At 45.5% G+C, this 27,018-nt stretch overlaps 1 protein-coding gene across 6 annotated transcripts in view; it reads right to left on the bottom strand.

Moving 5' to 3' along the window:
- Positions 1-1,605: 1,605 nt before the first annotated feature.
- KANSL3 (KAT8 regulatory NSL complex subunit 3) overlaps positions 1,606-27,018 on the bottom strand; it is a 40,942-nt gene continuing 15,529 nt past the window's right edge. For 3 of the 6 annotated variants that reach the window (XM_058534532.1, XM_058534531.1, XM_058534534.1), the window contains 16 exons: positions 20,940-21,071; positions 20,575-20,691; positions 20,229-20,330; positions 20,050-20,121; positions 18,829-18,903; positions 18,494-18,651; positions 16,350-16,413; positions 15,367-15,567; positions 14,994-15,150; positions 11,716-11,907; positions 11,149-11,233; positions 10,602-10,732; positions 9,642-9,751; positions 8,998-9,220; positions 8,529-8,662; positions 1,606-3,458 (listed from right to left, as the gene is read on the bottom strand). In XM_058534532.1, the coding sequence (XP_058390515.1) occupies positions 3,438-3,458; positions 8,529-8,662; positions 8,998-9,220; positions 9,642-9,751; positions 10,602-10,732; positions 11,149-11,233; positions 11,716-11,907; positions 14,994-15,150; positions 15,367-15,567; positions 16,350-16,413; positions 18,494-18,651; positions 18,829-18,903; positions 20,050-20,121; positions 20,229-20,330; positions 20,575-20,691; positions 20,940-21,071 (1,974 nt within the window). In that variant the 3' untranslated portion in view covers positions 1,606-3,437. Of the gene's footprint in view, positions 3,459-8,528; positions 8,663-8,997; positions 9,221-9,641; positions 9,752-10,601; positions 10,733-11,148; positions 11,234-11,715; positions 11,908-13,371; positions 13,450-14,993; positions 15,151-15,366; positions 15,568-16,349; positions 16,414-18,493; positions 18,652-18,828; positions 18,904-20,049; positions 20,122-20,228; positions 20,331-20,574; positions 20,692-20,939; positions 21,072-27,018 lie in introns of those variants that run through there. The other 3 variants (XM_058534536.1, XM_058534533.1, XM_058534535.1) reach the window with 3 other exon arrangements.

Below are 27,018 nucleotides of genomic sequence, written 5' to 3'. Positions count from 1 at the left end.
ATGGTTTCTGCTTCTTGCAACCACTGATCCTGACTAAAACATACGCTTTGGAAAGGCAGATAAAAAGGTAAGGAAGATTTTTCTGCATCATAATTTGCTATGGCCCTGGCCCTACACTCCTAAAGTTTAAGACAGCTATCATTTAAACAATTTAATCCTCATCTCTATCTACTTCATCTGACTCACCCAAGTCAGTGAGACTAGAGTTGAAAGGGATGGAAATTGTGTCAGGTCTCTACTAAGGATGGTAACAAGATGAGTCCATGTGTACTAGATACTCCAAGCAGTCTACCAGAACTATGGCTTCCATCCACAGAGTATTTCAAAGTTAAGTGTAGGGATCTGGAATTTAAGGGTAGAAAGGAAGGTCCTCTTGGATACAAGTACACAAATAATCTGGAGATTGGAATTCATTCATTCATCTTTAAGTCTTTATTTATTTATTGGAGGGGGCTGGAGGTATAGGATGTGCAAAGGAATTTCTATCTCTCAGGACCAAGGGCGAGGACCCTACCTACTGACTCAGACCCAGCCAAGAGTCCCTCCATGACAGCAGCAATCACTCTAGGCCTGATAGGAAGTAAACTGAAAAGGGTCACATGAAGGTCAAGCCACAATCTCCTCACCTCCTGGGCTAATCTCCACCTCTGGTCTCCCATCTCAGAACCCAGCACAATGCAGAGAAGAACAGACACTGGCATCAGACTGCCTAGGTTCCAGTCCTGCTTCTGCCATTTCCTGCTGTGTGACTTCTCTGTGCCTCAGTTTCCTCACCTGTAAAAATGGAATTACCGTACCCACCTCATGGTACCAGGCATCAGTGAGATGATCACTGGCTTTACCACAATATCTTTGCTTCTATTTTCTGTGCCACTTCATTGGGTGGTTACCAGAATAAACACGAGAAGTCAAGTGAAAAGAAGTTGAAGCAATCCAAAGTTTTTTGTTTTTTAATTGTTTTTGCTAACATAAGAACAAAACCGTCACAGCGGCTCAGCTCTATAAACCATCCAGCCCAAGACTGTTCTAGTGGTGGGGCCAAGAATAGACAGAAGGTCTTCCTCCATCAGTGACCTCTTCTCAAAGCACAAGGACATCTTCCATAGGGCATTAACGTGCATCTGTCATCCAAGAATTTTAACTAAAGGCTTCTTGATCCTTCTCCATTTTCGGCTAATAGTATTACCTTCTGAGGTTATGGACTCCAGGTCTGCTATATGATAGGTAGAAGAAAGCTTCCTTTTACATTTCAAGAAGTGTGGTTGGAGAAGAAGCATAGAACTGGAGAACATGACTCAAGAGACTTCAACCACTTCCCGTGTTAGCCTGTCCCTCCAAGGTGAAGAAGAACCAACGTTCTCACAACTCCCCTTCTCCAGTTTTGGTGTTCTTCAAGGTGTATAACCCAAGCCTTAGGCAGTCATCCACGGGAAGCATACTGGGATTTACACAAAGCAGGACAATGCGTTAGTTTTTCCTTTGGCCCCAGCACACACCGGGCCAGCACCTTTCAGGAGCAGCCCCTCCAGCGCTGTCTAGGCTACACTCCTAAGTCTGAATGGGTTGTTCAGGACCCTCTGCCTGTCCTAAATGATTCCTAAAAGCTTCACACAGTCTCACTGTCCTCGGTTCCTGTTGCTGTGTTATTATCCTACCTGTAAAGTTATCAAACTCCTGACCCACGGATGCCTCTTTCAGATTTCATATCTTCCTCAAACTTACTAAATGCCTCCTGAATTTCAGAAAGCAGTTACCTACCAGCTAACGCGAGAATGCAGCCTAATTCTATGTGAATCACTGCTGAGACCACCTCTGCAGGAGGTCAGGGAGAGAGAGTATGGTGTTTAAGATGCCCTCTCCAATCTTATCACATACATCCCCCTGGCCCTGCTTGCAGCACTCTAATCTGCCTGAGACTCCTGCACACTGTACACTTCGTGGCTGCTATACACACTGGCAGGTGAGGTTCCTGGATCTAACACAGGTGGCTTGATTTGGATATATGCTGCACCATGGGTCAGGACCCTGCAACACAATTCGAGCCATGGCATGTGGCTCGAATCTTTGGGCCCTCCCTGCCTACAGATACTGAACAGAGTCACATTTGGGTTGCCTTACTTATCACCTTGACTGGAAACATTCTAGAGTATGGAAGGGCAGGGCGCCTGCTCTGGAAGACAGGTTCTAAGCCAAATCTAAAACTACCTTTGCACACAAGTATTGTGAGGAGGTAAGGAGGGGCTCAGAGCTCCATCTTCAGTGATCACTTCTCCAGGGACCTCCACCTCCAGGGTTCAGGCTGGTACCAAGAGCCCTGCATAGTAGTGTCAATGCCAATAATCTTCCCACTTCTATGCAAAAGGACAAAAAGTTGCATGGAATAGAAACACAAACAGAGAAACGTGGCCTTTGTCGTCTTGATGCCTAAGCTTTCTGGATGGCCAAGATGTTAACTTAGCTGGGTATCCCTGTTTCTCTTCCAGACCCTGGAGACAGAAATTTTAGGGGCTGGGTTTCTTCCTTCTGACTTGGCAAATTCTTCTTCTCATCTCCAGTTGCATCAAGAGTTCCTTAGGTACTAGATGCAAAGCCTCAAGCCCAAATCATTTTCACCACAGGACTTACTGGCATGCCCCTCAAGCCACTTCACTTGCTGTACCATTTCTCTTCTTTAGCCTTTCTGGACCTGCAGGCTTTCTGGATACAGGAACTGCCCAAAACATGATGAAAAAAAGAAAAGGGCCAGCTTTTACCTCCTGGCAACTGCTGCTCCCCACATCTACAGTGGCCAAAAGGACTGAAAGATGACAGCCCAGTTCTCTTTGCCCTATCGTGGGTTTGAAATCAGGAGTTCCCAGGTCTCAGCAGGCTAGTTGTATCTAACATCGTTCCTAAGAGGGAGCTGCATGGGGAGCACTCTCCCACGGCTGCTCAGTGAGGCCAACAGCGATGTCCAAAACGCCCTCTGGCACTGAATGACCGGCTGGTGGGCCAAGATGATCCCAGTCCTCAGCAAAGGGCTCTCAATTCTCACTCCCACAGCCCCACACCACACGGACGTCTCCTCCCAACTTGGCACAGGGGCAGCACAGACGTCCAGGAGGAACTCCTTTATTAAATGCAGCGAGTGGTCCAACAACGCTCCTTGGCTAGTGCTGGGGAAGAAGTGCCTCTGATCCATGCACAGCCAGTCTGCTGAGGAGCCGGGGATTCTGCAGATGCTGGAAGACAATGCTCCCCTTGCTGGCACCACACCACCTAGCCTAATGGTTTCACAAGACCCAGAGGCCCAACCCTGAAGACAGCTGGTGCGGAGGCAAAAACGACTGTCTTAAAGAGGTCTTCAGACAAGTGGACAGCTCAGCAGGACAGCACGTGCCCAGGGCTCACTGTGCAGCAGCCGTCACGAACCTGGTAAAGGACGTATCGCAGCATTTTCAGGGCGCTGGAGGCAGGCGCTGTAGTAGGAGAGGTAGTGAACAAGAGTCAAAACTTTGCCAGGTTAACACATTCAGACCCTCTGACCCAATCGTCCCACTCCTGAGAATTTATTCCAAAGAAGTAATTCTTGATAGGGAAAAAGCTGGATGCACAAGGACATGTATTCTAGCAGCCAAGTGGTTAACAGAACATGGACTCTGGAGCCAAAGAGCCACCTCTACCACTTTTTAGGGAAAGTGATAACTGACTTATGCTCTCTGAGCCTCCTTTTTCTCATCTGTAAGATACAGATGAAAGCACCTACTCCCCAGGGTTGTGAGATTAAATGAGACAATCCACATAAAGCACCGAGAGTATAATATGTGTTCAAATACAAAGGTTAGCTCTTATTATTATGCATGAAAACAATGCAAGGAAAAGGACACAGGTGAATTGTTAAGGGTGATAAGAGTTGAAAGGACGTTTTCCATGATTGCTCCGACAATATCATTTTTTCAGGTCTTGTCAATTTTTTAGGTATTGTGGAGGATGCCATAATTGTTGAGCCCTGCAGCTTAGGAAGAAGGAAGCAAGGTAGAGAGAGTTGGCCTTTTTCCACCAACGTTTTCCCCACTTGTCTAGATTTCACCTTTGGAAAACTAAGAAGTCTCTAAGAATGCAGGAAAGTGGGGAGGACGGAGGGCACAGGAGAGGAGGAATGAAGAAGGGTCTGACAATCAAAACTTGACAGGATTCGCCTCCCACTTGCTCACCCTGCTCAAAGGCAGGGCTGTGCACAGATGACTGCTCTGTTCTGATTAGGAGTACACCTGAGAGCAAGCCCACTCTCCCAGGGGCTGCTACAAAGGTTAGACAGCTAGAGGGGCTGCCTGCCAGCCTGACAAGGTCATGGTGTGGCCAGAGGTGTCCACAGTATGGACAGAGAGGAGAAAGACCTTGTGACCACAGGCAAGGAGTCCATTCTCAGGACTCTGAGGCAGGACATCAGAGACAACATGGTCTCTGTCCCTCCCCTTCCTCCTGCAGCTTCTCAGCTGTAAGGAGTATATAACAGTCCAGTTCCATAAAGGAAACACACAGTAAATATTCATCAGTGCCAGAAACAAAACAGATAATTAAGTGCCTGCACAGACCTTAGAAGTCTAACCAGTGTTTACAATCTTCTTTCTTTTCAAATTCATTCTATCCATAAATATTGCAGTATGTAACCCCAAAATAAAAAAGGATTATTTTTTTCAAACTTAAACACCACTATCACACATAAGAAGGTTAGCAATTCCCTAATATCAATAATTATCCAGTGTTCAAATTTCCAATTATCTCATAAATATCATAAATGGGTGGTTTGTTTCTCAACCTCTAAAAATTCATCTTCTCAAAGGTTGAGGAAATTCTGAGACAGCCCCTACTAATCCCACCACCAAAACAATCACTGACTTAGACCAACTTCTTCACTAGACTAGATGAGAAAACCAAAGCCCAGAGAGGCTAGTGATTTGCCTAGGATCACAGAGCTGGATGAAGACAGAGGGCTGACCCATAGCCCAGTGCTCTCCCTGATATCATGCTCTCTGGCAGTCTGGACCCTGAGGTAACTGTTAGAAGCTTTCGAGTCAGCAAGTCTTAATCTAATAATACCGCCTTCGTCTGTAAGAAGAGAATCACTACTAGAACCCTCCTAGTAATTATACACCCATTTTACTGAGACAAAAACAGCTCTTGAGTTAATACCGTCAGGTAGAAGTCAGATCTTGATCTTTACGCTGTGCTTCAGTTTAGCCATGGAAAAGGATTCTCAATGACCTCTACTCTCTTCTCAACACTAACTAGCTTCCCCAGGCCACAGCATGCTGAAGAGGACCACCTAATAGAGCAGGAAGGTACCCCACAGTGGGGATCTATGTTCTAGCTGCACATCAGTGTGGCATCAGCAAAGGTTAAGACTCCCTAAAAACAGGCCCAAATGGCTTTCTAGGTCACTTCCATCAAACCATCAAGCAACTGATAATTTCTGTGCTATATAAATGTTTTAGAATATGAAAAAAAAAATTAAAATGCTTCCCATTTCATTCTATAAAGATAGAATTACCCCTTTTATACAAGTGGACAAGGAAAGCACACACACACAAAAGCAGGGGCAGACGAAAGAAAACTATAGGCCAATCTCCCGAATACACACAGAGGCCAAAATCCTAAGTAAAATAAAAGCAAATCAAAAGAGTAGATACGCTTTTCCTCTGAAATGCCTGGCTTCTTTTTTTTTGTTTGTTTTGTTCTCTCATTTCCTATCTGAATAAAAATAAATTTGAGCATGTGCAAAAAAACCAGAATAGGACATACTGAACAAGTTACTGAATCAGAATTTAGACAGTTTGATATTAGGCAATCTATTAAAGTAACTCCTTGTTTTAACTGATATCCTCATTCGTCTCATTTGATTCCAAAAGGGCAACGGACAAAATTCAAAACCCCTTACTTATCAAGAGAAAGGAAAAGAATGAAGATGATCCTAGCAAACTAGAAATACAATTGATACTTCCTTAACTTGAGGACCTGCATTATCAAACAATAATACAAAGCTAGTGTAGAAACAGGCCAAGGGTACAGAACAGGCCTATATGTGTACAATACCTAGAATGTGAGAGCAGAGGATTCCAAATGAATGAAGGAATGGAGTCATCAATAAAGTTGGAACCTTACCTCACTTAGCATATAAAAATAAATTCCAAGGGGACTGAAAAACTAAAGGTAAACAAACCAAAGCATTATAAGACATCACAAACACAGTTTTAGTATGATGGGATGATGGGAAAGCTCTGGAGATGCATGATGGTGACTGTTGCATAACAACGTGAATGTACTTAATGCCACTGAACTGTAAGCCTAAAAAAGGATAAAATGGTAAATTGTACGTATGTATATTTTACCATAATTTTAAAAATATATAAAAAAAGAAAGAATAAAAATATTCTCGCAATGGGAAGAGCTTTCTTAAGACACAAAACCTTGGAGCCATATAAAGGGAAAAATTTGAAGATTTTACTATATAAAAATTTTTAATGTTGGTATCATAAAAGATCCTGAAACAAAAGTTAAAAGACAAGCACTTAGGGCCAGCCCCGTGGCCTAGTGGTTCAAGTTTGGTGTGCTCTGCTTTGGTGGCCCAGGTTCACATGTTCGGATCCCAGCTGCGGACCTATACCACTTGTCAGCCATGCTGTGGTGGCGACCCATGTACAAAAACAAAAAATAGAGGAAGATTGGCACAGATGTTAGCTCAGGGTGAATCTTCAAGCTAAAAAAGAGGAAGACTGGCAACGATGTTAGCTCAGGGGCAAATCTTCCTCAGCAAAAAAAAAAGACAAGCACTTAATACTTCAATAGAAAGAAAGAAAAAGAAGATAAGCAACTGACTGGAATAAAGTATATGTAACTTGTATAATAGATAAAGGATTAACATCTGAATATATAAAGCTGCTGTAAATCAAGAAAATAGATACAGAATATAACAAGTAATTCATAAAAGAAGACACACAACCTCATAAGTAATCAGGAAAATGCACATTAAAACAACTTCATTTTTCACCCATCACATTAATAAAATTAAAAATACTGATCTCCACAATTGACAAAGGTGTAAGAACACAGGTATTCTCATCACTGTGGCTTGGACTATAAATCAGCAGAACCTTTTGAACGGCAATTAGTCAGCAGCTAGCAGACGTTAGATGCACATACCCCCCACTTACTGGTCTCTAGTCTGTAGACATCTCCCAGAGGTACACAAACACCATGAACAGGGGTGTTCATTGCACCATTATTTACGCTATCAAAAAACAAAACATAACAAACTTTCCATCTAACAGGAGGTGGTGTAACACGCTTTTGTACATGCCCCAGTGAAATACTAGGCCATTGACAACAAACAGATAGGTCTCTATGTAACCAACAGGGAAACATGTCACAGTTTTGTAAACAAAGACTAGTTACAAAATAATCCATATTCTGTGATCCCATTTTTGTCAAAAAATAAAATACTTTGTATAGAAAGAAAAATCTAGACAAATGCATATCAAGCTACTAACAGCAGATATCACCTCTGGGAGTCATATCATAGGAAATTTTCACTTTCTAAATTGTATTATTTCTGTAATGTTTGAATTAGTGTAATCACTTTTGTAATTGAAAAAATGAGAAATAAAATAAATAAGAACACCTCTGCCTCTCTGCAAAAAGGCAGGGAGGGGTAGCTATGATCCCAATGAATGCCGGGTAACAATCTCTGTGCAGTATTTTCCCCTGAAGAGGAAGAGGCAGAAGAGCTTCTGGGACCACTGGGAACTGCCACCTGCCAATAGTACCCGGCCCCCGAGTTCCTGGCCAGGGCTGGTGTGGAGGGAATGACAGGAACAGAGCCAGGCCGTCAGTCACGGCAGCCGGCACAGCACCTTGCCCCACACAGCAAGGCCGTGGCTGAAACAGAAGATACTGAAGGAAAGCAGACTCAATACTAGACTCAAACTATTTTTTTCTTTAACCTCTGATCTTTGGGTGGCTCTCCGATTACCACTTTAAGATGAGAAACACTCTACTTAAAAAGGTCATAACAGAAATCAGATCAGCTAGGAGGAATTGATGGTGACTTCCTGGGTAACAGCTATAAAAACCTAGTTGTACCCTAAAAAGACAGCAATGAATGCCAAGATCTGGAATGGCACAATGCTGGAAAACTGTTGGTCAAAGAAGAGTATTAGCCAACTAGCCTCCACCACAACCTCTGAATGATGAAACCAAGAATGAGAGGAGAAAAGGAATGGAGAGGGAAAGTAAACAAAAATATTAAATACCAGGCACGGCTACACACTTGAACATATTTACATATTTAATCCTCACAACAACCCAGGGAGTGTTACAGAAAAAGAGACTCAAAGAGGTCCACAACTTGCTCACAGTTACAAAGCTACAAACCCCCAAGTCTGGTCTGCCTACAAGTCCAGTGCACTGGCAGCAACTCCAATCAGACAGTCAGCCGGCCCCCAACTTCCCAATATGGAGCCCATGTCCTCGGTTTTCCCAGGCAGACTCACCTGTGAGCTGGAGGGCAGTGCCTGGGAGTTGGGCTCCTCTGACAGGGCTGCTCCTGAGCCCACGGGGCTCAGCGTGGTGATTCGGCTTGGCTGGCCACGTAGTGTCAAAGTAATGGTGGTGGGGACCTTCAAGCCTGAGGGAGAGAGGAAAGTAGTTTTTGTCACAGCCTCCACTTTCCTTTCCTAGAGAGTTTCTTCCTCATATAACACACCCGCCTCAGCCTCCCACCTCAGCGTCCTCCCCAGCTGGGTCAGCTACGCCCTATCAGTCAGTCTGAAAGGCAGCAGGAAACAGTGTGCGTTCTCTCAACGTCTCTGGGGGATGGACCCACACAACTGAATCCCTCAGGGTCAATGCCAGGACCCTTTGGGGTTGGGTTCAACATCATACCTTGCCCATGTGAGATGGGAAAGTCCTGATGGAAGACCCCATGTCTGGGAGTCCCCACGGTTCTCATGAGAGACTCACCTGATGCTTGGTTAGAGATCTGAGCCAGGCCAGGGAGGCTGCTTGCCAACTTAGCGAGGCCCCCATTGGTCAGCAGCTGGTGGATGGCTGTGGGCTTCCCACCAGGAGTGGCACCCAAGGAGGAGAGAGTGGTGGCCACAGGAATGGTACGGACAATGGTGCTGGTGCCCGTGGTGATGGCACTCAGGCTCTGCATGGGGGTGGGCAACTTCACACTGGTGGCCTGTGGGACACACAAGCCCAGTTGATCAGAAGCTGTTGCCCAACAGCAACGTTCGAGTGTGGAGGGCCCACAGCATATTATTAAGGGCTACCATGTGTCGAGTGCCTACTACATGCAAGATACTCTTCCAGGCATTTTCCATATATTATCTTATTTAATCCTCAAAACAACTCTGTGAGGGTGGTACTATTATTATTCTCATTTTACACACAAGGAAACAAAGATATAGAGAGGTCAAGAAACTTGCTCAAGGTCACACAACAAGTGATGGAGCCTTAACCTTCGGTAGCTCCCAGGTGTGAAGTCAGAAGGCTGTCTGTCCTCGACCCAGAGTCCAGACCCAGTCTCCCTGCCAAAACCAACTACGCTGAGGAGGCCTCCTCCCCACACCTGCCCAGCCCAGTGGAAGGCAGATGTGCACCTGTGGGGCTGGCCCTGGGGAGGAATTTGCTGGGAGGCCAGAGGTCTTGCTGCTGATATCCTGCAAGCTGAAGCTGAGACCTTGGAGGAGGCTGCTGGCTGGCGTGGCCCCTAGGAGAGGACATAACAGACATCAGCCACAGGCTCAGTCACTTACCCCAAGAGCAGCCACGCCCGCACCCTCAACAACCAACCCGGACACCAGTCTCCCTCCCTCGGACATTGCCAGTGCTCGCAAAAAGATGCCAGGAAGGGCTCCCCAGGCACGTGAGCTGGATGCCCACATGAGGAAAGGTACTACGCCAGACACATTGCCTTAGATTTGCTCGGCACTTCCCAACCTGCTCCAAATCACCTGACCGACATTTGGGACAGTTTTGAACCCCACTTCTCAGAAATCTAAATTCTCTCCTTTCTTTTCATGGAAAAGGAAGGACTTTTTAAGCCAAAAGAATCCCAAATATACTTCACTTTACACACAGTCCAGTGGCCTCAAAGCAGAGAGAAAGGTCTTCTTGCAGAAGAAGGGCATCTGCAGTGCCTTAGTCCTGCTGGACTCAGGCAACCAGCCTTTCAGTGTAGGGCTGGGGGTGGAGACAGTCAGGAGACAAGCACAGGCAGAAAAACGTCTCATTTTTCTAATGCCCAGTATAGCACCATTTCCAGTTTTACTCAATCAGATGTGCTTAAAAACACCAAAATGAAACACAACACACATCTCCCACCAGCTATTTCTCCGCCTTATATATAGACTGGGATATTTAGTCACTATAGATATTAAGGCCAAGAACTCCCCCAACTCAAAGCTAACTCCAGCTTCGTGTCAAGCCTCTATAACAAGCCTGAGACCCAGAGGAGCACTCTCCAGATTCAGCTCCAGGGATGCTTTCCCAGGCCCACCCTCCAGCTGCAGCCCAAAAAGCCTCTGCTGGGAGGCAGGAAATGCTGGGCTACCAGTTACCTGGGAGGGAGCTGCCAGGAGAGGTGGCCACCAGGCGGCTCTGGAGTGTGTGCAGGGCACTGGGCGTGGTGCTGCTGGAGCCCACTGAGGAGGCTGGGCTGGCTGACAGTGCTCCTTCAGAAGCATTTGACCTGGAGACAAAGACAGGATCTCCATTATCCAAAGGTCGGAAAGCAGCAGACCTTGGCAACAAAGGGAGGGTGCAAAGTGGGGCCCAGCAAGGCTTTCAGCAATAGACACAAGGCTAGAACCTTCGGTTTCTCCATCCCACCTTCTGAATCCGGCCTCTAGTCCTTCTAAAAGTCAAGCCAAAAGCACCGACTTCAGGCCTTGAAGCAAGAGCTACGGGTTGCTTTGCAAGCTCTAAGTAAAAATGAACTGTGAGCTGACCCAAAAGAAAGACAAAGAAGACTTCCCACTCAGAAAGAAGTCACATTCCCAAAACTGACAGAATCCAGAATCCACCATCTTCCAAAGCACTAAACAGACTGAAGAAAAGGTGAAGAGAAACAAGAGAACAGGGCCAAACAGACCAAGGAAGACTCACTTAGTTGTGGAGAGCAGCCCTGGGAGCTCCTTGGCCCCTGCTGAAGCTTGCCCCAGTGTCATGGTGACTGGCTTCCCTCCCGCGGCTGCAAAACAGAAAACCCCAAGGTCACCAGTCAGTCCTGTGTGGCCCCTACCTTTCAGGGTCCACAGCCCAGGCTAAATGCAAGATATTATGGACAAAGACTGGAAGACGAAAAATGAAGAATAACGACATTAGAGTTGGGAGAACTGGGATAATTTCTTCCTTCTACTTCTAAGCTTTCTGTAATATTTTATCTTTATTTCAAACCGAAAATAAACAAAACGTATGATGCTTTGAATGACCCCACAGATTCCTCTGATCCTCGTTCTGCTGCTCTGATCCTCGTTCTGCCACCCTGATCCTAGTTCACATCAGGTCACTGCCCACTTTCCTCCATGTACAACCTCGTGCCCTCCTCACACCAGGCACCTCCTACACTGAAGTTGAGGCTGAGCCACCCAGCAAGAGCCACCAAGAGGGCAAGGCTCTGTGCCCTGGGAGAGCTCAGTCAGTTTTTAGTTCAACAGGCCAAGAGAAACTCACCTTCTGGAGCTCCTCCTTGGGAAGGAGTACAAGGCCCTCCAGCTGTGTCCCCTTGGGAGACAAGGGACACCTTGATCTTCGGTCGCTTAGAGGTCTTACTGCCAGGAAGAGGACTGGAGGGATGGTGCCGCTTCAGCTGGGCCCTAAGATCCTCTTTCTCTGCTTCCTCCGTTTGTTCTGATGAAATGGGAACTAAGAGATAGAGCTGAGGTGAGGTCCTTCACAATCCGAAAGAGCCCGACAGACACTGACAGCCAGCACCAGCATGGGCATGGCTATGTGTGGGAACACACAGAACCATCCTACATAAGAAGTCACACATCAAAAGAGACTGCCAGTGCCGCAGGCCCACCTCACTCAGGCCCCATCTGTGGTGGAACTCCACCTTGTCCCTCTCAGACGATCACTCCATCCCCATCTCTAACCCTGTCCTGGAGTCGGAAGGAAGGGGGCTCTGAGTTGGGGGGAACAAAAAATAAGGAGAAGACACCCTGACCCTGCCTAGCAAAAGCCAATCCAAAAACAGAGGACTCCCCACAGTAGATCTAGACAGCTTTTCCTGGACTCAAAGAATGTGATAACCTTCCTGTTACAAGCCCTCCTCCACATCACACAGCTGGAGGACATTAAACATTCTACGAAGAAGCCTGGAGGGGCAGGCTACCCAGTCCTCTCTAAAAGGGAGATTTTCACAAGGCTCTGAGAGTCCCACCCTGCCCTAAGAGCCTAAGGTTGAGGGTTTGCTTGCCAAATGGAGGCAAAGAGAAGGATTATCATCAGGACTTAAGGCTGGCTTTGAGTAGCTACTAGGCAAGGGAACACCTCAGCCAAGATAACTTTACAGCTCCTGCCCCAAAATAAGAGGGCAACAGTGGCCCATGTCACAGCCTAGTCCCCAGGTCATTTTACCAGTACAGAGAAAGGTTATCTGTTCACACATGGGCTTCCTCCTCCACTGACTCAATCAGACTCATGCTGCACATAGCCAAGCCTCTTGGACTCAAGTTATCTTTCAGGCTTCCTCATAGATCCCCTCCTCTTTAAACCCAGGAGCCCACTCCAGTCCCTCTTCTTAGCACAGGCAATCAGGGGTAGGGTGGGGAGGAAGGCAGCAGTCACACATGGATTGGGGGGGTCCTGGTACAGGGCCACAGGGAGCTATTCCAGACCACAGTCAGGGCATAACCAGCTGGAAGGATTGCTTAGGGAATAAATGCATTGACTAAAATCAGAGTTGGAAGGAGGGTAAAAGGAAAAGGAGTTACAGGTTTTATGCTGATAAGTGGCTGGTGTGTGCTTGCAGCGGCCAGGATGGAAACAGGAAGCCAAAGGCAGGGAGAAAAACACACAAGGAAACTCAGGCTCACAGGCAATGGGTCACAGGCAAAAACAGGAGAAGCAGAGCCAAGAACCAGAATAAGAGACAAAAAGAGAAAAACACCATGAGACGCAAAGAGAAAGAATGGAGAAAAAGCAAAGACCATGGAGTAAGCAAAAAGAGTCAGTGAAAAAAAGAATCAGAAGATAGAAAAAGGCAGAAAAGAACAAGAAGAAACCAGAGACGAATGAGAGGCAGGGATGGGGGAAAAATAAGACGGAGAAGGGGAGAGAAGCAGAGAGCAGAGGGTGAAAGTTGAGAGAAAGAACGATACTCACCAAAGAGACAGGAGGAGGTGCCGGGAGGAAGAGCTTTCCTCACCAGCATATTTTGTTTCAGAAAAGCAGCAAACTGTGCTGGAATGAATGAGAAAGAATTACAGAATCACAGCCAGCCAGAGAAAGGAGAAAAAGAGAGGGAGTTAGAAAAAGATATGAAAGTGTTCTAGAAAATGGTCAATAGGGGCTTTTTCTGGAATTATTGCATGGATTTGAAATCTGACTCTGCCACTTACTAGCTCCATAGACTCATCTATAAATTGAAAATAAAAAATGTACCTGCCTCATGAGGCCATTGCTAAGATTCAATGAGCAACAACAAATCAAGCGCCAAGAAGAGGATGTAGCACGTAGTAAAGGCTCCATAAATGTTAGCTATTATCATCCCCCTGCCCACGAGCTCTGCCACAGCCAGGGCACAGCGGCTGCTGCTCTCCCCCATGACACTCTGGATCCCATTTCAAATTCAGCTCACTAATCTGCCTTCCAGAACTCCTTAGATTCTCGACTAATTATCCCCTCCAGAAGCATGGCAGACTCTCTCTTCCTCAAAAGCCTAAGGGGACACCGCCCATCGGGAACTTGGCTCTGGCCACCACTTCAGAAGATCCAGGTCACAGAGCATCCACGTGGACCCTAGGGGCCTGGCCTCTTTTATGCCTTCACCAATCCACTGACACTTCTGCTCCTTGTTAGCTCCACTCTTAAGGGCAACCTCTAAGAGGCGTGGGTTTAGGTTGCGACCCTTTGGCTCCATTAACACAAACACAGGGGAAGCGAGCAGATCAGCTTCCTGTCACCTCCACATCTCTCTACTTGACAGCCAGCTCTGGCTGCTGCCACTTCCCAGGCACCTGAGAACCCCAGACGACACACGCTCCTGGACACATCATCAAACACCAACGCCCAAGAGGCCTCACCTCAGGGCCACCCAAATGGATCAAAGTAGGGGCAGGAGCAGAGCCACTGTTTCTTCGTCTCTCCCTACCCACTGAACTCTCCCTTTTCTTTAGCTTCTTACATAGCACTTGCTGTTCTCCAAACTCTATTTTCAACCATACAAATATTTCCCAGTCTAATCTAAAACCTATCTACAGAGACCCCTGACAAACTTCACTGAAAGTCCCAGTATGGGAATCTTAACTCGTCAAGGGCAAAACAAAAAAAGGGTGCGACACCAGTTGAGTTGCCCTAGAATCTGATGAATAAAGCCAATCACGCTGTCCACATGATCTGGAGAGCTCCCCGACTGCAGGAGTGGCTGGACAGGGCCCAGAACAGAAGACGTTTTCTAACTCCCCAATTGGGAGTTAGAAAACAATTTGAGGCTGATATACACGTAGTCAGCTCATGAAGCCTGACTTCCCCAAAACACCAAGACAAAGCTGTAATTAGTAGAACTGTACAGCCCCACTGATGCACAGACCTTTTGTGATGTTTTACCCTTGAAAACAGCCCTTGGTGTTCATTTCAACCTAATTTTGCCTGGACAGAAATGCGGGAAAGGGTGCCTCTCACACGCCCCTGGAAAAAGCTGTAGAGCCCAATACTTTCCAACTGCCACATGACATCAATGGCAGAAGACAGAACCCAAGAGAGGCCACTGGGCCAGGCGCCTATACCTTGGGCTTGTTTGTGGGTCAGCACAGCTTCTGTCCGCTGCACATGTCTCTTCAGCAGCTGAGAGCTCCCGATCTGACTGGGCTTCTGGGCAGAGGTCACTGTGGTCACTTTGGTCTTAGGACTGGAGGTGGGGCTGCTGGACACACTGGAGAGATCCTGAGTAGGGTAAGAAGGACAAGAGCGTAGCCATTGTTGTTTGGATTTGACCATCAATCATCACGTCTCCTTGGAATTCCCTGATCAGGAATTCTCCTCATAGGAACTCAGAGGCCTACAGCACGGGTAAGGCAGAGAGGCATCCCCAGGAAGTGAAGGAACCAACTCTGTGGTCCTGATTCCCCACCAAAAGTGTTCCCTGCCCGCCTGCATTACCTCCGAGCCTGAGGGTGAGGCAGGCAGCTTGGCAGCTGGCGAGGCAGGTCGACTGCCCCGCTCAGGGACCTCAAAGGCCAGGTCTCTGCGGGCCACATCCCGGGGCTTCTTCTTCTTCTCAGCATCCTGATCCCGAGGCTCAGAGCCCACATGCCCCTCAGCGCGAGTAAGCACTCCAGTCAGAAAGTCCACAATCTCATCCTAGTGTAAAGAGAGGCCAAGGCCTCTGAGTCCTCACCTGCAGAACAGCACCCTCCCCAACAGCTGCAACTAAAACTGATTCACCTTGGCTTTGGCATAGGATGTGCCGCCCCCCAGTCCCCTGCCCAAAGCATGGCACAAACCCCAGCCTCAGCCAAAGACCAGCAGGAGCCTGCACCCCAACATCTCTGTAAGGTGGCACCCTGCGGTGGCTGCACCCCACCACTCCTCAAATAAACCCTTTCTCCCCTGACGCTTCACTCACGTCTTAGTTCGTTCCTCTCCTTTTCCCTTTTTCTCCCTCTCTCTTTTCCCCTTTTCTTTGCCTATGAACTAGGCCTACCAGTGGCACCAGTGGATACCTCCTCACCCTTCAGAGCAAAAGACGCTGCTGCCAACAAGATCAAGCCTAAAAGGTTATGGAAAGGCAAGCCTAGGGGCCGACCCCGTGGCTTAGCGGTTGAGTGCGCGCGCTCCGCTACTGGCGGCCCGGGTTCGGATCCCGGGCGCGCACTGACGCACCGCTTCTCTGGCCATGTTGAGGCCGCGCCCCACATACAGCAACTAGAAGGATGTGCAGCTATGACATACAACTATCTACTGGGGCTTTGGGGGAAAAAAAGGAGGAGGACTGGCAATAGATGTTAGCTCAGGGCTGGTCTTCCTCAGCAGAAAGAGGACAATTAGCACGGATGTTAGCTCAGGGCTGATCTTCCTCACAAAAAAAAAACAAAAAAAAAAGGCAAGCCTAGCCAAGAAAAACACATAAAGCAAGTGTGTACCTGAATACATCTGTCCACCATGCTCTGAGTCAACCCTTCTGATTTCTTCTTTGCTTTGCTTATTCTAAGAGACAAAAAGGAGGAAACGTTTACTTTCTAAACATTCCATGGCATCATATGGTAATAAGAATGGATTTCTCTTCTGTGTTGGTCATTTTCTAGGCCCAGGAAGGAAGACTACAGTAGCCCTCAGGCATCTATCACAACCTATCTGAACCTCAGTTTCCACATCTGCAAAATGGGGAATCATGACACCTCACTCACGGAGTTGTGGGGATTACACAAAATAACGTTATGTAAAGAACCAAAGAACACATGGAAAGGGCCTGGGACCGTACACCCCAGAAGTCCTATACCTGTGGCTTCACAGATAAACTCTATCCAATTGCTAAGACTTCATCTAGACGTCCTCCAACAGAGGCCCAAACCCTGGGATTACTGGTGCTGCTGAAGTGAGATTAGTAGGAGGGGAGGAAAGGTGGTCACAGCATAGTTCTAAAGGGATAAGAGAAAATGACCACAGCCGGCTACATTCCCCTCTTTGAAAGCTAAGCCTTATAACCCCTGGCTTCTGACTGGGGGTCTCAGCAAAGAGAAACAGGGCACCAAGTGACATTCTGAGCCTCAAAATTCAGAGACCCCAACTGACTGATTGTTGGCTTCTGACCTTGTGTAACACCCGCATTTTACAGATGAGGACAGTGAATCCCAGAAGTTAAGCAGTTTACTCAAGCTTCTTAGCAAAGCAGCCAAGACTAAATTGAGGTCTCCCAATTCTCAGTCCAATGCTCTTGGCACCATGCAAATGTGTCTCAAAAGCAGCCTCGCACTATAATTCTCACTAAGGACATTCCTACCTCTCCTACTCCCTCACAGCAACTCAACACATACAATCTATTCTCCTGTCAGAATTACCAAGAAAAACCATGTATTTACAAGAAAACATTGCCTTAAGTATCAAAGAATCAGATACTAGGTCCACAAGAAGCTACAGAATGACAAAGGCCAGATGGACTTCTCCAAAACATCTTTGGGTAGGAAACTGACAAGACAAGTGGGAGCAGGTACTTGTTTTAAGCTCTCTAGTTAGAGCACACAAATGAAATTAATCTCTAAGATTGAGCATATAAAAAGAAAGAGGCCCAATAAATGACACAACTTCTTTTTCAGTACATTTCATGACAACATAACTAAAAGCCCTACAGGCAGCCAGCCTTGTAAGGGAAGAACGGCCATCTCAATGACTAAAGGTGCCTTTTTAAAACCCCTTCCAAACTTTGACTGTTTACACTCCAAAATATATAAAAGGATGCTTAATACAAATAAAATCTATGTTCACATTCATCCTCAGTAAGGAACAAAATATACAGAAATGCCAACTCCAGGAAAAGCACGATGACAAAGACTATATTTACGGAGTCTCAAAGCATCTTCTCCCCACAAGATAACTACTAATTACTAAGGTAAAAACAGTACCTTTACAGTGGAGAAACCCAGCAGATGCTACCTTAACCGTGTGATCAAGGTGAACATCACCAGTGACAAGACACATCGACATCATGCACCCCGTGGGGGTGCACGAAAGGCGCATCACCTCTGTGGCATTCCTGCCAAAAATGCGTATTCTCAACTCAACCTCATCATAAAAAATGTCAAAAACCTAAATGGAGGGATAGCCTACAAAATAACTGGCCAGAAGTCTTCAAAGTGTCAGGGCCATGAAAGACAAAGACAGAGTGAGGAACAGTATCAAATTAAAGGAGACTGAGGAGACACAGCAACTGACAGCAGCGGCTGATCCTGCACTGGATCCTGGTCCAGAAGAAGGACATTAGTGAGACAACTGACAAACTCTGAGTCTGTAGATTAGATAACAGTATCGTATCAATGTTAATTTCCTGATTTTGATAATTCTACTGTGGTTATGTAAGATGTTAACACATTTGGGAAATCCAGGTTAAGGCTATACGGGAATTTTTTGTACTATTTTTTAAACTTTTTATAAATCTGAATTAGTTAAAATGTTTTTATTGTCCCCTTTTCCACTGAACCAGATCAGTCTATAGCTACATCATCACCCCCTTACAGGCATCTCTCCAGCACGGAAACATGGCTCTCTTGCAGGTCTGGGGAAAGCTACTCACCTTAGGTTATCGTCAGCTCCCCCAACCACTACCAAGCTGTTCTCAGCCCGAATCTTCTCCCGGAAGTCCTCCATGGCTTCAGGGTGACACTGCAGGGAATTCTGACCAATGACAAAGAGGACTGGAGTCTTCATATCCAAGAGGGGATCATCCACATCCTAAAACAGGTACAGGTTTCACAATTGGCCAGCTCATTTTCACTGAGTACTGACTTGGCAAGTCCGCTCAGGAGTCAGCTAGGCAACTGCAGTCACCGAGCGCAAGCTTGGTCGAGGCATGCAGTCCCTTACTCTCACCTGCCAGGGACCCAGCAATCAGGGGCACCCTGTGCTTACCCCTCTGGGGCCATCCACGGTAAGCAGGGGAAACCCAAGGCAGACAACCGCAGTGACGTACTCCATCACTGACACCTAGAAATAATGAAATCGTTTGTCTCGAGGTCAACTGACTTCACTGCAGCTACATCCTACCCAGAATCCAGAAGTGGTCCAAACCTAGCAGCCAGTCCCATCCCCTAGTTCCCTGTCCTAACCCCAGGGGCAACAGCCACAGCGGCAGCAGTAAGAGCACAGAACACAAGATGTACCATTCCACAAGCAGCCACCACCTAGAGAACTGGGGCCCTGAGAGTACCCTAGCAGGGGGCTGAACCATAGGATGGGAGGGTTAATACTTCTGTCCTGTCAATTCCCTAGACTAGAGCACTCCTGCTCACTTTCCCCTCCACCAACAGCAAATGCAATCAGGAGAACACAAATATTGCTCTTCTCCCTTAAGTAAAGACAGTCTCTCCCTTTTGAATTTAATGGATAGCTCCCAGACTGCTCAAAGGTCTTAGAGCAGTCGCTGACTGAGTTCTGCCACCCCTGGGACCAAGGAGTATGAGGAGATAGCCTTCTTCCTCGGATGGTCTTAGATGTCATACTTGACAGACCACATGAAGCAGCACAGACTTCACCTTTTTGATCCACTTGAGAACTGGGGATTTGGACAGGTCAGAGACACTTATGCAAACTAACTTACATACAAATGTATATAAAATAATAAAGAAAAGGTTCCTTGACGTCTTGGCAAGGGACAGAACATGAACACAACATCAAATTCCAGAGCTATTAAAACTTGTGCCTGCTGGAATTATTGTTCTGCTTTGTTCTTTTAGGTGGGAGAATAGTGCTTATGTTTCGGAGGAAAAAGGAATTTTTTTTCAGAGATACATGCTGAAATATATATAAATGAAATGATACGATACTTGGGATTTTCTTTAAAACAACTGGAGGAGAAAGGAGACAGGGGTAGCTGTGAGCTGATCACTGGTAAAGCTGGGTGAGGGGCCCAAGGGGTTTACTATACTAGTCTATTCTCCCTTTAAGCTTCTGCTTAAAATTTTCCACAATAAAGTCAAAAAACAAAGTTTGTCTTCTACAGTTTCAATGCAATCGTGCAGATAAAGCACCGCAGTGCCTGAAAGATAAAAAAGACCCCCATGGTAGCCTTCGTAGTCGCAGTAGCAGTACTCCGTCCCAGGAAAGCCTCCACATAAGATGAGAATCACTTACGTGACAGGCCACCAAAGCTCCTGTGTTCCAGCCAATCAAGATAACGGGCTTGTGGGGGAAATGGCTGTGAATCTTTGTGGGAAGAGAAAGAAGAAATAAGACAGGAGGCCACAGATGGGGACAGATCAAGCCCAGAATGCTGGATGTGCCACAGTGAACTGAAACGGGGGCATTCTCACCTCGAGCACTTTGCTTCTCACTGCCCCGATCATATGCTCAAGACACTGCAGAACTCCTACCCCACAACCATTGTTCAGCAGATGGGTGGCTACAGGGATGACCTAAACGAAAGAAAGTGGCAACCACGCCACCAGAGGCAAGTTTCAAATCTTCTCTCAATTCTGCTTAACCTACCCGAAATCCCTTCAACTCTGGATAAGCACCATCCAATTCCAAACAAAAAGAGAACTGAGGGATGCTCCATGTTTACATTCATCCACTTTGACCCCCTCCTGCATTCTGTCTGCTCCATCCTCCAAGACTCTATTCCCACCCAGGAGAGGGCTCCTCTTGCCCCACACATACCTTGCCCAAGCAGGACAGCTGAGACTGCCAGAAGCGGTGGCGGCGTGAGGTGGGAAACACGGAACTGGAGGGCCCGGAGGAGGCAATGAGAATGAGAGGAGAGCCAGGGAGTTTGCTCTAAGGAGAAAGACCCCACCAGAGAATCAGTGAGTGAGACGTGCTCCTCCACAAAATCCCAAGTATCCCAATACCCTTCTTAACCCAACCAATGCTGATTCGCTTATGAAACTATGTTAAGCACTACACACAACCAGTTATTAATGAGAAAAGTTAAAGAAGCCATTTATTATCCTCTGGCCAAGGTTCCAAGACTGGATTCTAAAAATGTCACGGGCCATAGTTAAGTCCTGGGCCGTCCCACTTACTGGTTTGTTGTGAGAAAGCACCCCCACAGCGGGGTCCCAGGGCCTCTTCAGCAGGAGGGACAGGGCCTCAGCTCCTGCAGCCCCAGTCTTCGTGTTGGATGACACGAGCATCCGGTCAATCAAGCTAGGGATCTAGAAGCAAGAAGAGCAAAGACGCTTCCAGTGTGAAGCAGGAGACCTGCCCACCAGCAGCGCTGGGCTGGAGGACAGAGCCCCACGATGGGGCACAGCAGACTTCAACTCAGCCCCTCAAACTTTCCTCAGGAGCAAACGTACAAATAAGTGGATGGCTAAAAAGTACCCTCCCATCATTAAGGTAAATGGGTACTATCCTTCGGAGAGCCACCTGGTAACATGCATCAAGAGACTTAAATTTATTCCTATCCCTGTCTTAAAGGATCCTACTTCTGGGAACCTAACAAAATATACCAGAAATACAAACACACACGCACACACACTCAGGAGGGGGCGGTTATGCAAAAGACAAATTCACTCTCGATAACAATCAAAAAGTGGAAATAACCTAAATGCACATATAAGGGAGTGGTTAAGCAAATTATCTACGTAATTAGATATTAAGAGTTAATTTAAAATATTTAAAAGAATTTGTAGTAACATAGGAAAATAATTTTGCTAAAATGTTAAAAGTAAAACAGAAACTGCAAAAGTTATCTCCACTCAGAAAAAGTACTATAAGAAAATATGCCAAAATGTTAATAGTGATCTTTATGGAGTTATGGATGACTTTTTCCTTTTTAGATTTCTGTATTTTCTAAATTTCCTCAATGAACATCAGTTGATTTTATAAATTTTTTTTTTTTTGGTGAGGAAGATCAGCCCTGTGCTAACATCTGCCAATCCTCCTCTTTTTTTTCTTCTTTTTTTTTTTTTTGCTGAGGAAGACTGGCCCTGGGCTAACATCCGTGCCCATCTTCCTCCACTTTATATGGGACGCCGCCACAGCATGGCCTGCCAAGCAGTGCGTCAGCGCGCACCCGGGATCCAAACCGGCGAACCCCGGGCCGCCGTAGTGGAGCGCGCGCACTTAACCGCTTGCGCCACAGGGCTGGCCCCTGATTTTATAAATTTTTTTAAAATTCTGCATTTTCTTCAGGAGTACTGCCTTCAAGCTGTGGCATGTTAAAGAAATCTGTTATTGTGTCCAAAATAATATATCCTACTATACTGTGTATACTGTGATTTATACCATATCCTGTTTTCCACTATTCACCAAAAACGTGACCTCACAGATGTGTAAATACAGGTTTCAGACATGCTGATGCCTACACTGAGAAGAAATTATCTATGTGAATTCCATGCTACCCACAAAAGGTCAAAGTGACCTAGGGGAAAGGAAAGCTTTTTAAATGTTAGAGGTAGTTTTCAGAAAAATAGTTTTTGAGAAACTGGAGAATAAAAAGTGCTTTGGTGTTGTGGGCTGTAAAAGTTCAGTCCACAGCAAACATCCTACCCAAAACCTGAAAGCTTTTCCCCTAAGATCAGGAAGAAGACAAGGACGCCCACTCGTGCCACTTTTACCCAACACAGTACTAGAAGTCCCAGCCAGAGCAAGTAGGCAAGAAAAAGAGATAAAAGAAAGGGAGGAAGGAAGGAAATTCCCTATTAGAAAGGAAGAAGTAAAACTGTCGCTGTTGTTATATTATATATGTTATACAGTATTATATATATATTATATGCATATTATATAGAGAAAACTCTAAAGACTCCACTGTAAAACTCTTACAACTAATAAAACAAATTTAGTAAAGTTGCAGAACACAAAATATACAAAATCCGTTGAGTTTCTATTCACTAATAATGAACTAGCAGAGGGGCCGGCCCCGTGGCCTAGTGATTAAGTTCGGCACTCTCTGCTTCAGCGGCCTGGGTTCGGTTCCTGGGCGCAGACCTACACCACTCGTCGGCAGCCACGTTGTGGTGGCATCCCACATACAACATAGAGGAAGACTGGCACAGATGTTAGCTCAGGGTGAATCCTCCTCAGCAAAAATAAATAAATAAATAAATAATAATGAACTAGCAGAAAGAGAAATTAAGAAAACAATCCCATTTACAATTGCATCAAAAAGAATAAAACACCTAGGAATAAATTTAACCAAGGAGATGAAAGACTTGTACACTGAAAACTATAAGACATTAGGGGCCGGCCCTGTGGCGCAGCGGTTAAGTGTGCGCCCTCAGCTGCGGCGGCCTGAGGGTTCGCAGGTTCAGATCCCCAGCGCACACTGAGGCACTGCTTGTCAAGCCATGCTGTGGTGGCGTCCCATATAAAGTAGAGGAAGACTGGCACAGATGTTAGCTCAGGGCCAATCTTCCTCAGCAAAAAAGAGGAGGATTGGCATCAGGTGTTAGCTCACGGCTGATCTTCCTCACAAAAAAACAAAACAAAACAAAACTATAAGACATTAATGAAAAAACTGAAGACACAAATAAACGGAAAGATATTCTGTGCTCATGGATTGGAAGAATTAATATTGTTAAAATGTCCATATTACCCCAAACAATCTATAGATTCAATGCAATCCCTATCAAAATTCTAATAGCATTTTTCACAGAAATAGAACAAACAATCCTAAAATTTGTATGAAACCACAGAAGACCCCCAATAGCCAAAGTAATCCTGAGAAGGAAGAACAAAGCTGGAGGCATCACGCTCCCAAATTTCAAACTGTACTACAAAAAACTATAGTAATCAAAACAGTATGGTAGGGGCCGGCCCCGTGGCTTAGCGGTTAAGTGCACGCGCTCCGCTACTGGTGGCCCGGGTTTGGATTCCGGGCGCGCACCGACGCACTGCTTCTCCGGCCATGCTGAGGCCGCGTCCCACATACAGCAACTAGAAGAATGTGCAACTATGACATACAGCTATCTACTGGGGCTTTGGGGGAAAAAAAGGAGGAAGATTGGCAATAGATGTTAGCTCAGAGCTGGTCTTCCTCAGCAAAAAAGAGGAGGATTAGCACGGATGTTGGCTCAAGGCCGATCTCCCTCACAAAACAAAAACAAAAACAAAAAAAAAACAGTATGGTATTGGTATAAAAACAGACAAAGATCAGTGGGACAGAGCAGAGAGCCCAGAAATAAACCCACGTATATATAGCATATATATATGCTATATATTTAATAATCAATTTAATTAATTAATTAATTAATTTACAACAGAGGAGCCAAGAATACACAATTGGGAAAAGGACAGTCTCTTCAATAAACAGTGTTGGGAAAACTGGACAGCCACATGCAAAAGAATGAAACTGGACCACCCTCTTAAACCATACACAAAAATTAACTCCAAATGGATTAAAGACTTGAACGTAAAACCTGAAACCATAAAACTCCTAGAAGAAAACATAGGTGGTAAGCTCTTTGACATTGGTCTTGTCAACAATTTTTTGGATTTGACACCAAAAGCCAAGGCAACAAAAGAAAAACAAACAAGTGGGACTACATCAAACTAAAAAGCTTCTGCACAGCAAAGGAAACCATCAACAAAATGAAAAGGCAACCTACCAAATGGGAGAAAATATTTGCAAATCATATATCTGATAAGGGGTAAATATCCAAAATATATAAAGAACTCATACAACTCAATAGCGAAAAAATAAACAATCCAATTAAAAAATGGGCAGAAGATCTTAATAGACAGAGAAGAGACAGAGAATTTTTCCAAAGACAGACAGATGGCCAACAAGTACATGAAAAGATGCTCAACATACTAATCATCGGGGAAATGCAAATCAAAACCACAATGAGATATCACCTCACGCCTGTTAAAATGGCTATTATCAAAACGACAAAAGTTAACAAGCGTTGGCGAGGATGTAGAGAAAAGGGAACCCTTCTACACTGTTGGTGGGAATATAAATTGGTATAGCCACTATGGAAAATAGTACGGAGATTCCTCAAAAAATTAAAAACAGGGGGCCGGCCCCGTGGCTTAGCGATTAAGTGCGTGCGCTCCGCTACTGGCGGCCCGGGTTCAGATCCCGGACACGCACCAACGCACTGCTTCTCTGGCCATGCTGAGGCCGCGTCCCACATACAGCAACTAGAAGAATGTGCAACTATGACATACAACTATCTACTGGGGCTTTGGGGGGAAAAAAGGAGGAGGATTGGCAATAGATGTTAGCTCAGAGCCGGTCTTCCTCAGCAGAAAGAGGAGGATTAGCACGGATATTAGCTCAGGGCTGATATTCCTCACAAAAAAAAAAAAAATTAAAAACAGAACTACCATATGATTCAGTAATTCTACTTCTGGGTACTTATTTGAAGAAAATGTAAACTCTTACTCAAAAAGATATACGCACCCCCATGTTCACTGCAGCAGTATTTACAATAGCCAAGGTATGAAAACAATCTAAGTGTCCATCAATGGATGAATGGATTAAAAAAAACAGGTATAGAGGTTAAGTTCAGCGCACTCTGCTTTGGCAGCTTGGGTTTGTGGGTTCAGATCCCAGGCACGGACCTACACCACTTATCAGCCACGCTGTAGCAGCGACCCACATGCAAAATGGAGGAAGACTGGCACAGATGTTAGCTCAGCACTATTCTTCCTCAAGCAAACAAAAAAGACTGGCAAAAGATGTTAGCTCAGGGCAAATCTTCCTCACTCCCCTCCCCCAAAAACACGGTATATACAATAGAATATTATTCAGCCATAAAAAAATAAGAAAATCTTGCCATCTGTGACAACATGGATGAACCTTGAGGGCATTATGCTAAGTAAAATAAGTCAGACAGAGAAAGACAAATATCATGTGATCTCACTTATATGAGGGATCTAAAATTTAAAAAAAAAAACCTCAGAGACATAGAGAGCAGATTGGTGGTTGTCAAGAGAAGGGGGTGCTGAGGGGTGGGCAAAATGGCTGAAGGGGATCAAAAGATACAAACTTCCAGTTATAAAATAAATAAGTCTTGTAATAGGGGATATAACGTACAGCATGGTGACTGTAGTTAATAATACTGTATTGCATATTTCAAAGTTGCTAAGAGAGTAGATCTTAAAAGTTCTCATCACAAGAAAAAAAGTAATTTTGAAACTATGTATGGTGACAGATATTAACCAGACTTACTGGGGTGATCATTTTTGCAATATATATAAATATCAAATCATGATGCTATACACCTGAAACTAATATAATGCTATATGTCAATTATACCTCAATTTAAAAAAAACCTCCAAGACAGTACGAGAAGATAAGCTGCTCCAGGCAATAACAAGCAAAGACAGTGTTCTTAATTTTAAAAAATCAAGACTAAAAAGATTTCTGCATGACAAATTAGGGGAATATTAACCATAAGACTTTCTCAGTTTAATTCAGGAAACAAACCCTGCAAATGTTTATGCAACAGCTGCTATTACAACGCACTGGGCTAGTCCTGCAAAGAGATTTAATCTACAAGGGGCAATGAAGACAAACACACAAATAACAAATAGTGCATAAGTGCCATAAAGAAACAGAAGTCCCACACTGCTATGATTCAAACTATCCAAGAGAGAAGGAGGAAGTGAACAGGCAATTTTCAACTGCAGACGCAGCATGCAAAGTGAGGTGAGCTCTGAAGAATTCCAACAGAAGAAGATGGGAAAAAAGCTTTCTAATCAGAGACGCCAGACAGAAGCAAGACTGTGCGGTGCACAGCCTGTGTGACGTCGAGAATTTGAGTAAGGAAGGAAGAGTACATAAGGCTAGTAACAAAGTCTAGGGCCAACTGCAAAGGATCTTCATTCCAAACTGGCCATTTCTTTTTTTTTTTGGTAAGGAAGATTGTCGCTGAGCTAACATCTGTGCCAATCTTCCACTATTTTGTATGTGGGGCACTGCCACAGCATGGCTTGATGAGTGGTGTGTAGGTCCACACCCAGGATCCGAACCCATGAACCCTGGGCTGCCAAAGCAAAGCACGTGAACTTAACCACTACACCACCAGGCCGGCCCCATAACCTGGCCATTTCTTTGCAACTTCCTCTATAACTGAACCATTCAACACCTCCAGGCAGAGGATCTGATCTGAATTAGACTTTAAAACCTTTTATCTGGCAGTAGTGTAA

The sequence above is a fragment of the Diceros bicornis genome, chromosome 40 (genome assembly GCF_020826845.1).
Source record: "Diceros bicornis minor isolate mBicDic1 chromosome 40, mDicBic1.mat.cur, whole genome shotgun sequence".
In the NCBI taxonomy this organism is placed as follows: domain Eukaryota; kingdom Metazoa; phylum Chordata; class Mammalia; order Perissodactyla; family Rhinocerotidae; genus Diceros; species Diceros bicornis.
The sequence above is the reverse complement of the archived record's forward strand: the minus strand, read 5'-3'. Positions and strand labels throughout refer to the sequence as shown.